At 41.4% G+C, this 12,799-nt stretch overlaps 1 protein-coding gene across 2 annotated transcripts in view; it reads left to right on the plus strand.

Moving 5' to 3' along the window:
- The first annotated feature begins 5,487 nt into the window (after positions 1-5,487).
- The window catches only part of FNIP1 (folliculin interacting protein 1), a 121,487-nt gene continuing 114,175 nt past the window's right edge, over positions 5,488-12,799 (plus strand). For both annotated transcript variants that reach the window (XM_005888378.3, XM_005888379.3), the window contains exon 1: positions 5,488-5,682. In XM_005888378.3, coding sequence (XP_005888440.2) covers positions 5,591-5,682 — 92 coding nt within the window. In that variant the 5' untranslated portion in view covers positions 5,488-5,590. The remainder of the gene's footprint in view (positions 5,683-12,799) is intronic.

The following is a 12,799-nucleotide window of genomic DNA, read 5'->3' on the forward strand; positions in this document are numbered from 1 at the left end:
TGAAGCCTGGCTTGGAGAATTTTGAGCATTACTTTACTAGCATATGAGATGAGTGCAATTGTGCGGTAAAGTTTGAGCATTCTTTGGCATTGCCTTTCTTTGGGATTGGAATGAAAACTGACCTTTTCCAGTGATGTGACCACTGCTGAGTTTTCCAAATTTGCTGGCATATCGAATGCAGCACTTTCACAGCATCATCTTTCAGGGTTTGAAATAGCTCAACTGGAATTCCATCACCTCCACTAGCTTTGTTCATAGTGATGCTTCCTAAGGCCCACTTGACTTCACATTTCAGGATGTCTGGCTCTAGGTAAGTGTGAGTGATCACACCATCGTGATTATCTTGGTTGTGAAGATCTTTTTTGTACATTTCTTCTGTGTATTCTTGTCACCTCTTCTTGATATCTTCTGCTTCTGTTAGTTCCATACCATTTCTGTCCTTTGCTGCTGCTGCATCACTTCAGTTGTGTCCGACTCTGTGTGACCCCATAGACGGCAGCCCACCAGGCTCCCCCGTCCCTGGGATTCTCCAAGCAAGAACACTGGAGTGGGTTGCCATTTCCTTCTCCAATGCATGAAAGTGAAAAGTGAAAGGGAAGTCGCTCAGTCGTGTCCAACTCTTAGCGACCCCATGGACTGCAGCCTACTAGGCTCCTCCATCCATGGGATTTTCCAGGCAAGAGTACTGGAGTGGGGTGCCATTGCCTTCTCCGTTCTGTCCTTTACTGAGCTCATTGTTGCATGAAATGTTGCCTTGGTGTCTCTAATTTTCTTGAATAGATCTCTAGTCTTTCCCATTCTGTTGTTTTCCTTTGTTTCTTTACATTGATCGCTGAGGAAGGCTGTCTTATCTCTCCTTACTATTCTTTGGAACTCTGCATTCAAATGGGTATATCTTTCCTTTTGTCCTTTGCTTTTCACTTCTGTTCTTTTCACAGCTATTTGTAAGGTGTCCTCAGACAGCCATTTTGCTTTTTTGCATTTCTTTTTCTTGGGGATGGTCTTGATTCCAGTCTCCTGTACAATGTCATGAACCTCCGTCCATAGTTCATCAGGCACTCTGTCTATCAAATCTAGTCCCTTAAATCTATTTCTCACTTCTACTGTATAGTCATAAGGGATTTGATTTAGGTCATACCTGAATGGTCTAGTGGTTTTCCCTACTTTCTTCAATTTAAGTCTGAATTTGGCAATAATGAGTTCATGATCTGAGCCATAGTCAGCTCCTGGTCTTGTTTTTGCTGACTGTATAGAGCTTCTCCATCTTTGGCTGCAAAGAATATAATCAATCTGATTTTGGTGTTGACCATCTGGTGATGTCCATGTATAGAGTTTCTCTCGTGTTGTTGGAAGAGGGTGTTTGCTATGACCAGTGCATTTTCTTGGTGGAACTCTATTAGCCTTTGCCCTGGTTCATTCCATATTCCAAGGCCAAATTTGCCTGTTACTCCAGGTGTTTCTTGACTTCCTACTTTTGCATTCCAGTCCCGTATAATGAAAAGGACATCATTTTAGGGTGTTAGTTCTAGAAGGTCTTGTAGGTCTTCATAGAACCATTCAACTTCAGATTCTTCAGCGTTACTGGTCGGGGCCTAGACTTGGATTACCATGATATTGAGAGAATTTTGTAAAGACTGAAATAAATGGAAATCTCAAGGTGCAATGTCTGGTGAATACAGTGAATGACAGAACTTGCCAGTCAAGTGTGTAAGTTTTTGCTTTGTCATCAAAGAAACGTGCAGTCTTTGTTACCCTGATGGAGGATTATGCGTTTTCTGTTGACTAATTGCAGATGCTTTTCAACTGTTCTAATTGGGAGTACTTATTGGCAGTACTTATTGCAATTAATTATTTGGCTTTCTGGAAGGAGCTCATACTAGTGGACTCCTTTCCAATCCCAGCATTTTTACAACATCACCATCTTTGGATGAAAAACAGACTTTGGCATGTTTGGTGGTCGTTCATTTCACTTGCCCTATGATCTCTTCCATTCCACATTATTGTAAAGTATCCACTTTTCATTGCCCATCACAGTTTATTTTAAAAACAGAACATTTTCATTATGTTTAAGTAGAGAATTGCATGAGGAAATACAGTCAAGAAGATTTTTTTTTTTTCGGTTAACTTATGTGGAACCCAAACATCAAAGTAATTAACATAACTGAGCTGGTACAAATGATTTCATCACTTGATTTGGATATTTTGAACATGTCAGCTAACTTCCATGTAGTATAACATTGGTTATTCTCAATTAATGTCTCCGTTTGATTCGTATCAACTACAACTTGTCCAACCAACTGTGGAGCATTATCCAGTGAGAAATCTCCAGCACGAAACATAGCAAACCACTTTTGAAACACTCGGTCAGTCATAGCAGCTTCTCCATACAAAAATAATTATGCATACATCTTTTTTTTCCGTTTCAGTTGTTTTTACCTTTCTTGAAATAATAAAGCATAATATGTCAAAAATGTTGCTTTTTCCTTCCATCTTCAATATTAAAATCACTACACAAAAATTCACCAATTTTTATGTTTTTTAAAAAAAAACACATGCTGATATGACAGCTGTCACAGTACAATATGACAAAACTGTTTTAAGTTAAAGATAACTAAGTGTTTCTAGAGCCATTGTATGGGGAAAAACGAATGAACCTTTTGTCCAACCCAATAAATTTTGTCTTTTTTCTGTACCTTTCAAGTATAAGATAAAATGAGACCACAGAAATGAAGCTGTTACTTGATTAGAGAATACTAAAAGTAAGTATCTCCTATGCAAGTTTATGTTCTTTTCCTTACTATTACCTATAATTATCCATGAAGTAACTTTTTCCCAAGATGAAAGCACATGAGGTTATTGTATTTAGAAACTTCTGAGGGGACATGGAACTTCTAGACTTCTCTGTGCCAGCCATGAATCAGCCATGATTCCTCATCATGTCGTTTGCCCTATGTAGACAGACTTGAGCCCATTTCCACTAGCACTCATTTAGTGATACTTGCTAGTGTAAAAGCAAAACTTCCCAAAATGACTGCTTCATTAATTGACTTATAGGATGTGCGTTTTCTCACTTTAAAAAATTGCACTGACTTCATTTTTTGTTTATAAAAGTTTTATTCTGCATTCACATTTTGTGAGAAAAATATACATTGTGTCTTTTGCCTCATTAGAAATCTTTCAGTGTTTGGGACCATAGAATTAAGATATCTTAAGTTTATAGGGGAAGACAGTCTTACTATTTTGAGCTTGTATTGCTCAGTAATTCTGGAACTTAAGCAATGTATGGAGGAACTCTGAATGATTCTTAACCTGAGCACTTCAGATGTCACCTCCTCAGAAGCCTCCCCTACACACTCATTTCATTGTGCAATTTTCACTCACAACAGTAGTAGTTTCAAACTACCTTTTACTTACTGTTTCCTCATATAGAAGATCCCCCGGAGAAGGAAATGGCAACCCAACTCCCATACTCTCGCCTGGAGAATTCCATGGTTGGAGGAGCCTGGTGGGCTACAATCTATGCGGGGGCGGGGGAAGGGGTGGGGGGGGTTGCGTCACAGAGTCAGACACAACTTGGCAACTAAATCAAACCTCCAAAACCCTAAAACATATAGAAATTTAGCCCTGTCTTTTTTGTTTACTTTGGCTCCCCAGTGCCTAGACTGGGGCACTTAAACATTGTGGGATGAATATATTAGTTTTTTAAAAAACTATTTCTTTATGGCTGTGCTGGCTCTTCCTTGCTGCATGTGGGCGCTTCTCTAGTTGCAGCATGCAGGGGCTACTCTCCAGTTGTGAGACACAGGCTTCTCATTGAAGTGGCTTCTTTTATTGCAGAACACTGGCTCAGTAGTTGTGGCGCATGGGTTTAGTTCCCCCAAGCGCATGTGGACTCTCTCTGGAGTCTAACCCTTATCCCCTGCATTGGCGGGCGGATTCTTCACTGGACCACCAGGGAAGTCTCGAAATTAGTTTCTTAACCGCCTACAAATAGCATTTTAAAAATTATTAACATTGAAACTTGGTTGTTACATGACCACTGATATTCTCTGTGATATATATTCTGCCTATTTTCTTTTTTTTTCTATATGAGACCACTTATTTTATAGCATAAACTCAAGCTGCAAATCATGTGAGTTGGTAGCCACTTAAAGAAAAAACAATTTGATTTGTATCCTTAGGTAAATGAAATTCTCAACGAAGTGTTTTACTCTGACCTTCCAAACCACATACCAGTAATTTCCTGACATCCATCTCTGTCAGAGAACTGCATCCCATGGTACAAAATTCCTCATCCTGGAGTGGCAGTGGGTGAAATGGTAGGGGTACGTAAGATCTGTAAGACCAATTTGATCCAAACCCTGATAAATTTTGGTTCCCTAGGTTTAAGTAGTGTGAAAGTTTAAATGTTTGTCACTCAGTGGTGTCTGACTCTTTGCAACTCCATGGACAGCAACCGGCCAGGCTCCTCTGTCCATGGGATTCTCCAGGCAAGAATACTGGAGTGGGTTGCCATTTCCTTCTCCAGGGGATCTTCCCGGCCCAGGGATCAAACCCGGGTCTCCAGGGATCAAAGGCAGATTCTTTACTGTTTGAGCCACCAGGGAAGCCAAATTTAAGTAGGCTGTTAAGGTCATTTATGAGCAATCTTTTTCTTTGGAAAGGGTATTCTGCCAATTAAAACTCATTTGCTCACAATTTGACAGTTCCTCTTTCCATACCTCGTCACTGAGTGTAAATCTCGAGCCTCCTATGGTTAACTCTTCAAAGGGGCTAATTCCTGGTGTCAGGGTTCGAGGCGCTAGTGGGAAACATCTGGGGTAGGGGGGCCCCGCTGCCCGCGGAGTGTCTCGGCAGGGTCCTCCCCTAGACCCAAGAGCCAGTCTCGCACAGTCAAGCTCTGAGCATAAACCACTCCGTGGCCCGCCTGGGCGGGCCTGTGGCCTCGGGCTTAAAGTCCAGCCCGCGCCGCAGTCCCCGGGGTAGGCTCGCGCGCCTTTTCTGCTCCGGAGGCCACCAGACTCCACCCGGCGCCTATGTATGGAGGTGCGAAGCCACACAGATTGAGGAAGGGACGGCGGCAAAGAGTCGGTTGCTAGTGGTGCCCTGAACTTCTCTTGTGTCATGGGTGCGGGAGGTGAAGGCTTCTGTACTCCACAGGCCCTGGCGTGGTCCTCGCAGCACCCCGCCTTAGGCTCAGCTAGCAACTGAAGGCGTCACGGAGAAAGACAAGGACCGGAGCTCGTCCCTCCTCCACATCTTCAGACACAACCAGCCCCCCGCCCCTTCCCTCCGCGCATGCCCCGCCCCGTGAGCTGCCACGTGAGGATCTCCACCAGCCAGCCTATGGGCTCCAACTCCGCCCAGGATCCCCGCCTTGCACTCTGCTCTGCGCGCCGCCACGTGATGCGGCTCATCGCCAGCCAATAGACGCCGGCTTTGGCTCGCGCCCCGCCCCGCGCGCCGTGGCCGTTTGAAGTGACTAATTTCTGTCATATGACTGAGGCGCCTATGGGGGTGGCGGGGCAGCTCTAGGAGCGGGGGCCTGGTGAGTTCCCTGAGGAGCGACCCCGGCCTGGCCGTGGCCACCATGGCCCCTACCCTGTTCCAGAAGCTCTTCAGCAAGAGGAACGGCCTGGGCGCGCCCGGTCGGGATGCGAGGGACCCGGACTGCGCGTTCAGGTAGGTCGCCGCAGGGCGAGGGGCGAGGGGCGCGGAGCCGATGGCCTAGTGGGGTCCACTTTCCAGAGGCGCTGAGGCTTTCTCGAAGTTCACGCTCGCGCAGTAGTGTCGCCCCGGTACCGGGATCAGGGCCTTGGTCGGGAGGGGCAGGGCAGCTGCAGACCAGCGCTGGAGGGTTCGAGCGCGGTCCTCTCCCCCCTCCCCCACGGTCGCCCCTTACCCCCTTGTCCCGGGCGGTTTGTTTACGTCTTGCTCGGCGGCCACGCGCGGCTCTGCCACTCCAGGCGGAGCATCGCGGCCTGAGCTTAGGGGCCACACTCCTTCCTGGCGACGCGTAGAATTGGGCGCGGGCTGGATTGGACCTCAACCGTCGTCCTCCGGGCCGAAAAGTTCTCCCCTCCTCCCCGCGGCTGGTCGTCCTCTGGGTGCTCGGTTCCAGCTTGGTTGCTGTTGTGGAGAGAGCAGCACGTTTTGGCCAGCCTTCGGAGTGTAGAGAAGGCTGGAGGAGCGTGTCGGCAAGCTGCCGTTCTTTCAGATTTCTTGTAAATCTAAATTAGAGGTTTGCAGATACCGGACCGAGTGGCCTGAATATTGTCGAAGGAGAAATGTGAAACCTAAGAGGTTGTGCTTATTATTGACTAGAATGAAGCTGCGCTGAGTCAAATGAAGCATGGCCCTAGAATTGACCATCCCGTTGGAACTGTTCCTAAAAACGAGTCTATAAAAATTGACAATGATACCAAGATATTTTGTGGTATTACAGGCTTGGTTATAGTACCTGTTGCTGGTTAAAAAAAAAAAAAAAACTTTTTAAGATTGTAAGACCCTGTAATATAAACCTGAATTGTAGATAAAGTTTAGTTTCGAAACTTCATTTGATGAAGAGATATGTCTTTCAGACAGCCTTAATACTTGTTGCAGTGTGGAAACTTGTGAATGTAAGTAGGCTGAATGTCAAATGTCACTCAAACCTGGTAGGGTAGCAAAGAGCCTAGTTGTACAGCAGTACTAGGAAAAAATGAGAATCTGTTAAATTTTGAAACAGTCACATTCTGAAATGACTGTACCGCACCGGTTTAAAAGGTTTTGCTAACTTTAAAATTATTCACCCTCTCTCACTAATGCAAGCCCCGTTAGTAAACATTCTGTAATATGTGGAATTGAAGTATTAATTGGAAAGAAATGTCACTGACTTTTAGAGGGGAAAAAATCTCAGAGGTGAACATCTTGAAACAGTACTTAATAAAGACAGTTATCTAGCTTTTGTTTTTTTCTACTGGGAAGTGTCTTGCCATGCTTATCTAATGACTTTCTTTAAAGATTTCTTTAGTGCTTTTCTTTTGAAAAATGAAACTGCAGTCTAGATAGTACTACATCGAGCCATCCAGTAAATCAAGGGTCAGTAGAAAGCAAGTTTGGGGGCTATACTAAAAAGGTGACATTTGAATAGGCTTTCTATTTCTAGGCAGAGATTTACTTTGAGGTATCTAGATTTTCAAGCATCTCAAGTAATTGTGGAAAAAAGGTTATTTTTTTAAAAAATGTAAGTCTACAATATGGTTGTGTAATCCTACTTTAGAGTTGCCAGAGCACTTTCTCATCAGTTATCTCATGTGATGTTTCACAACAACCATGTGAGATAGGGCAAGTAGCAGTATAGATAACTACATGATCCTTTTTTGTATGTAAGAATGATGTGTAAGCACAATAACTGCAGTGCAATACGGAAGGTGTTACTTTAAAAAATGTAGAAGTGTACATGTGAGAAAATGAAAACTGAGTAATGTCATATATATATATACCTGCTGCTGCTAAGTCGCTTCAGTCGTGTCCGACTCTATTCGACCCCATAGACGGCAGCCCACCAGGCTCCCCTGTCCCTGGGATTCTCCAGGCAAGAACACTGGAGTGGGTTGCCATTTCCTTCTCCAGTGCCTAGCAACTTGCAAATTTGATCAACCTAAGTCTTGTGTTTTTTTTTTTTTTAAATAATTTCATTGTTTTTACACACACACACACACACACACACACACACACACACACACAGAGTTGTGTACCCACAACCCCAGTGAATTTTTAGAACACTTCATCACCCAGAAAATTTCCTCATGCCCCTTTGCTATCATTCCTTAACTCCACCTCACCCAGGGCAATCGCTGACCTGCTTTCTGTTTAATGATAGAAGTTTCGATTTTTTTAGAATTTCATGTAAATGTAAACATTTAAGCCTATAAACAGGCTTCTGTGTCTGGCTACTTTAACTCAGAGTGATTTTGAGATTCATCCAAGTTGTTGCATTTTTTTCTGTAGTTCCTTCAGTTTTTTTGGGTGGGGGGGTGCTGGGCTGAATAGTATACCACAATTTGTTTATCCATTCACTGGTTGGCAGACATTTTGGGTTCTTTTCAAATTTGGGCTGTATTGAACAGTGCTGCTGGTGAACGTTTGTGAACAAATCTTTATGTGGAAATGCACTTTCATTTCTCTTGGAGTGGGATTGCTGGGTCATATGCTTAACTTAAAAAAAAAAAATTGCCAAACTTTTCCCAAAGTAGTTGTACTATTCATAGTCCCACTAGTAATGTACGAAGTTTACAGTTGCTCCAGATTCTCTTCAAAACCAGATATTGTTAGTCTGTTTTTTGTTTTTTTTTTTTAAATTATTTACTTGGTTTCACTGGATCTTAGTTGTGGCAAGTGGGATCTAGCTAGCTACCTGACCAGGGATCGAACCAGGGCCCCCTGCATTGGGAGTTCAGAGTCTTGGACATTGGACCACCAGTGAAGTCACATTAGTCTGGTTTTTTAAATGAAAAAAATTTTTTTGTATTGTAAAAAATACCTAACATAAAGTTTGCCTTGTTAACCATTTTAGAATCTTTACATTTTTTTCCCCTTGGAGTGTAGTAGATTTACAGTGTTAGTGTTAATTTCAGGTGTACAGCAAAGTGAATGTTATACATACATCCACTCTTTTTAGATTTGTTTCCCATGTTAATGGGTCTAGTGGTATCTTGTGGTTTTAATTTGCCTTTCCCAAATAATAAACGATGTTTAGCATCTTTTTATGTAGCTCAGTTTTTTGAATAGACTAAAACTTAGTTTTTATACCAGTATACAATGCTTTCCTTTCTAGAATCCTTTTTTGGTTTTGTTTTAGTCAGCTTAAGTTGTTAAATCAGGCTTGGACACAGTTAGCCATTGGCAGCTAACTATAGCTCAGCCTGTAAGAGTCAGTTCCTAGAGTAAGCAGTATACAAGGTCCAATGGTGATAAGCCAGGAAAGGATAGGAAAGACTTGAGACAGAGAAGCCTTAGGAGCTTTTCAATATTGCCTTTCATAGTTACTCCATTGAAAAATATGGTCAGGGATTACTCCCTTCCTTTCAGTCTTAAGTTCCTTACCTGACAAGTTCCTGGTGCTTGTCCTGTCTAAGCTTCCAGAGCTGGAGATGAGTGTAGTGTATCACAAGAAGAATATTATTGTAATAATTTATAGAAGTGAAACAGTAATTTGTTTTCATCTTTTAAAGAATTTGGGAAAGACAGTGCTTTCTAGGGGAAGATACCCTTTATATTATCTCCATCGGGATACTTTTTGGTGGAAGTAAGAATTCAGTGTAAGTTCAATAACTTCAGTACACATAAATTGCTTTAAAAATAAAATTCTCAGGGGCTTCCGTGGTGGCTTAGTGGTAAAGAATCCACCTGCCAGTGCAGGAGACACAGATCAGTCCCTTATCTGGGAAGATGCCACATGCTGTGGAGCAACTAAGCCTGTGTGACACAACTATTGAGCCTGTGTTCTAGAGCCCAGGAGCCTCAACTACTGAAGCCTGGAGCCGTAAACCCTGTGCTCTGCAACAGGAGAAGCCACCACGATGAGAAACCTGCGCACTTCCAGAGAGTAACTCCTGCTCACCGCAACTAGAGAAAAGCCCACTCAGCAGCGAAGACTCAGCACAGCTGAAAATAAATGAAATTATAAAAGTTAGCAAATGAGTAAATAGAATTCTCAGGACTTCCCTGGTGGTCCAGTGGGTAAGAGTCCACACTCTCAATGCAGGGGGCCTGGGTTTGATCCCTGGTCAGGGAATTAGATCCCACATGCCTCAGCTAAAAATCCTACATGCTGCAACAAAAATCAGTGATCCTATATGCCTCAACTAAGACCTGGCACAGCCAAATAAATAAATGTGTGTGTTAGTCACTCAGTCGTGTCTGACTCTTTGTGACCCCGTGGACTGTAGTCTGCCAGGCTCCTCTGTCCATGGGATTCTCCAGGCAAGAGTACTGGAGTGGGTTGCCATTTCCTTCTTCAAGGAATCTTCACCCAGGGATCAAACATGGGTCTCCTGAATTGTAGACAAATTAATTTACATTCTGAGCCACCAGGGAAGCACAAATAAATAAATATTAAAAAAACTCTCTTCATCTAAAAATGGTGTTAATAATAGCAACTGTGTGGCATTGTCATGAGGTATATTAGTGAAGGTAACAGTAAACTGTGTTGTGTTAATAAACTAAGTCTTAAAAAAATTATTGAAAGAAGTCTAATTTCATGAAGAAGATTGTTTGAGAGGTAAATGTCTGGAGGACATAATTCATGTTTTGTTCAAAAAGCAGTTCCTGTATTTTCATTTTATTCCTAACGCATGAACGTTTGTCCTTACACTGTCTGTAGCAGGAGTAGCAACCTCTTAATTGGTTTTTCTGTCATCACTGTTGCTTTTCTGCAAACTGTTTTCAAAATTCATCCTTTAAAAAAAATGCTAATTCAGATCATGATCAGCAGGCAAAATGATGTAGAATTTAAAATCTCCACAACACAGTTGTTTTAAGGATTCAAAGAGGTAAGTCATGTTGAGCACTTAATGCAGTGCTTAGCACATGGCTTTCACAACCAGAAGTTGTTACTATGATGATTTCATGCTTATGTATAAAACCATTCAGTTTAGGACCAAACTCCTTAATGTGGCTTGTGGTGGTGTGGCTTTTGTGAAATCTGTAGCCTCGAGTTCTTAATTTTTAAAAATAAGGTTATTTTTAACATAGCTGTTATTCTATTATTATTATGTTTTATTACTTATTAATATTGTATATTGTTTATATATCTATTAATATTATCTATTCTTAGTCTATATTTAGATTTTTTCAAGATGTCTTTTTATAGTAGGTTTGTTTGAATCAGTCTGCATATTGAGTTTGTAATTATGTGCCTAAAAACGTTTTTGTTTTTAAAATGGATCGTTTTTTCTATGAAATTTCCCATGTTCTCTTTTTGACTGATCTCTAATGGTTTCCTTTAATTCTTACTGGTTCCCAGCAGTCTATATTTTAACCAGACCCTCCAGGTGATTCTTAATGCTCAAGTTTGAGAACCACTGCTACAACTTACTCTCTCTTTCCTGAAAACTGATGGTTAGATACTTGACTAGACTTGGGTTCAGGGTTTGTTTTTTTTTTTTTAATTTAAAATATTCAACAGATTTTGCAGTGTACTTTGTATTGCATACATAGTGTCTTGTTGTCCCATTTTTAGTGGTGCTAAGGTTGATTAGTTGGTTTCAGACTATTCCATTATAAAATTCCTCTTTCACTATTGGTTTTAGCATTTTTTGTTGATTATTGCCTGAACCCACTATTTTGTTAGGGGATGCAAAATGGTAATATCCTGATTCTTTAGTCCTTTCTGCATTTATTTCTTAGTGAACTTTCTCTTACCACTTACTTGGTTATTTGCTATAGGAAAGTCAGCACCAAAGTTTGTGTATCACTTTTTAGAATAATTTATACTGAGTTAGATGAATGTCTCCATTTTAATTATCATGTTTTAGTATCACCTCTTGGATGCGTTTTCATCCATTACAGTCAAATTGGCCCCATATTTGGCCAGAGGAAGACTTCTTAAGTTGACATGATCTGATCTCATTAATCTTTGATAACTTGTTGCTTTTTTCTGGCCTTGTCTTAATCTAGCCCTCTCTCTTTTCTATGATTTTATCACTTTGGATTTGTTTTAGGTTCTGGGATGTGCCATGCTGTGTTGTTCTTTGTTTTGGGCATAATTTTACATAGCTTTTTGTTTAGCTTCTTGTAGTGATCGTCTGGGCTTATCCTAATTATTCTTTCTTCAGGAAGCCTATTCTGATTTCTCCCTGTCCAAGTTAGATTTCACTTTAGTTTTCTTCCATAGCTGTCTGTATTTCCTTCTGTGACATGTATCACAGCTGCCATTACTTGTCCACATCTCTCTCCTTTGCTTACTTGAGAGTACTTTTCAACTTCAAGGTGTATTTTAGAGTTAGAACCTTGTAAGCCACATGATGGGTGTTTGTGGGGAACAAATACCTAGGTTCTGTCTGGGGCAGTTCAGGTAAGACGCTGTTTTCCAGAGAGAGACTGTAATACTGTGGAGGCCTATCTTGAACTCCTCGTCCGAAGGAGCAGCCCTTTCCCCTAGTCTCTATCAGAGCACACTGTTTATATCCTTCATAGTTCTTTTTACAATTTATCATCTCTCCCCCTCAAGTTCACATTGTCGAGTCAGTGTATATATAGCACAATGCCTGCGTCTGTGCTCAGTAAATATTTTTAGAATGAACGTATTAATTTTAAGAACAGAGAGAATCAGAAGTTCTGTTTTGGAGATTTGGTCTAGTTTTAATTGTTATTGAGAGATTTATTTGATAGTTTAATAAAGTAAATCCAGAGTTCACGAAAGAGGTTGGGCCTGGAGATAATGAACTTGGGCTTATGGTCAATGGTCAATATTAACACTAAGGGAACAGATGAGATAATATAGGAAAAGGGGTGTGTGTAGATAGAGAATTGCAAAGAACAGATTTTGTCTTGAGGAAATCTAAAATGTACAAATGTGGGAGAGGAAAGTCTGCAAAGAAAAAATGGCCAGAAACGTAGGGAGAAGGCCAGTGCTGTGTGGTGTTGGGAAAGCTCAGAAAGGGAAGTGTTTAAAAAATAATGGAGTGATAAACTGCTGTGTTAACTGGTTGCTGACAGGTCTGGTGAGATGAGAAACAGAAAAGTATCTGTTGGGTTTGTCAAGTTGGAGATAACCAGTGATCTTAATGGTTTTTATTTTTGTTTTTTTTTTGAG

Source organism: Bos mutus, chromosome 7 (genome assembly GCF_027580195.1).
Source record: "Bos mutus isolate GX-2022 chromosome 7, NWIPB_WYAK_1.1, whole genome shotgun sequence".
Classification (NCBI taxonomy): domain Eukaryota; kingdom Metazoa; phylum Chordata; class Mammalia; order Artiodactyla; family Bovidae; genus Bos; species Bos mutus.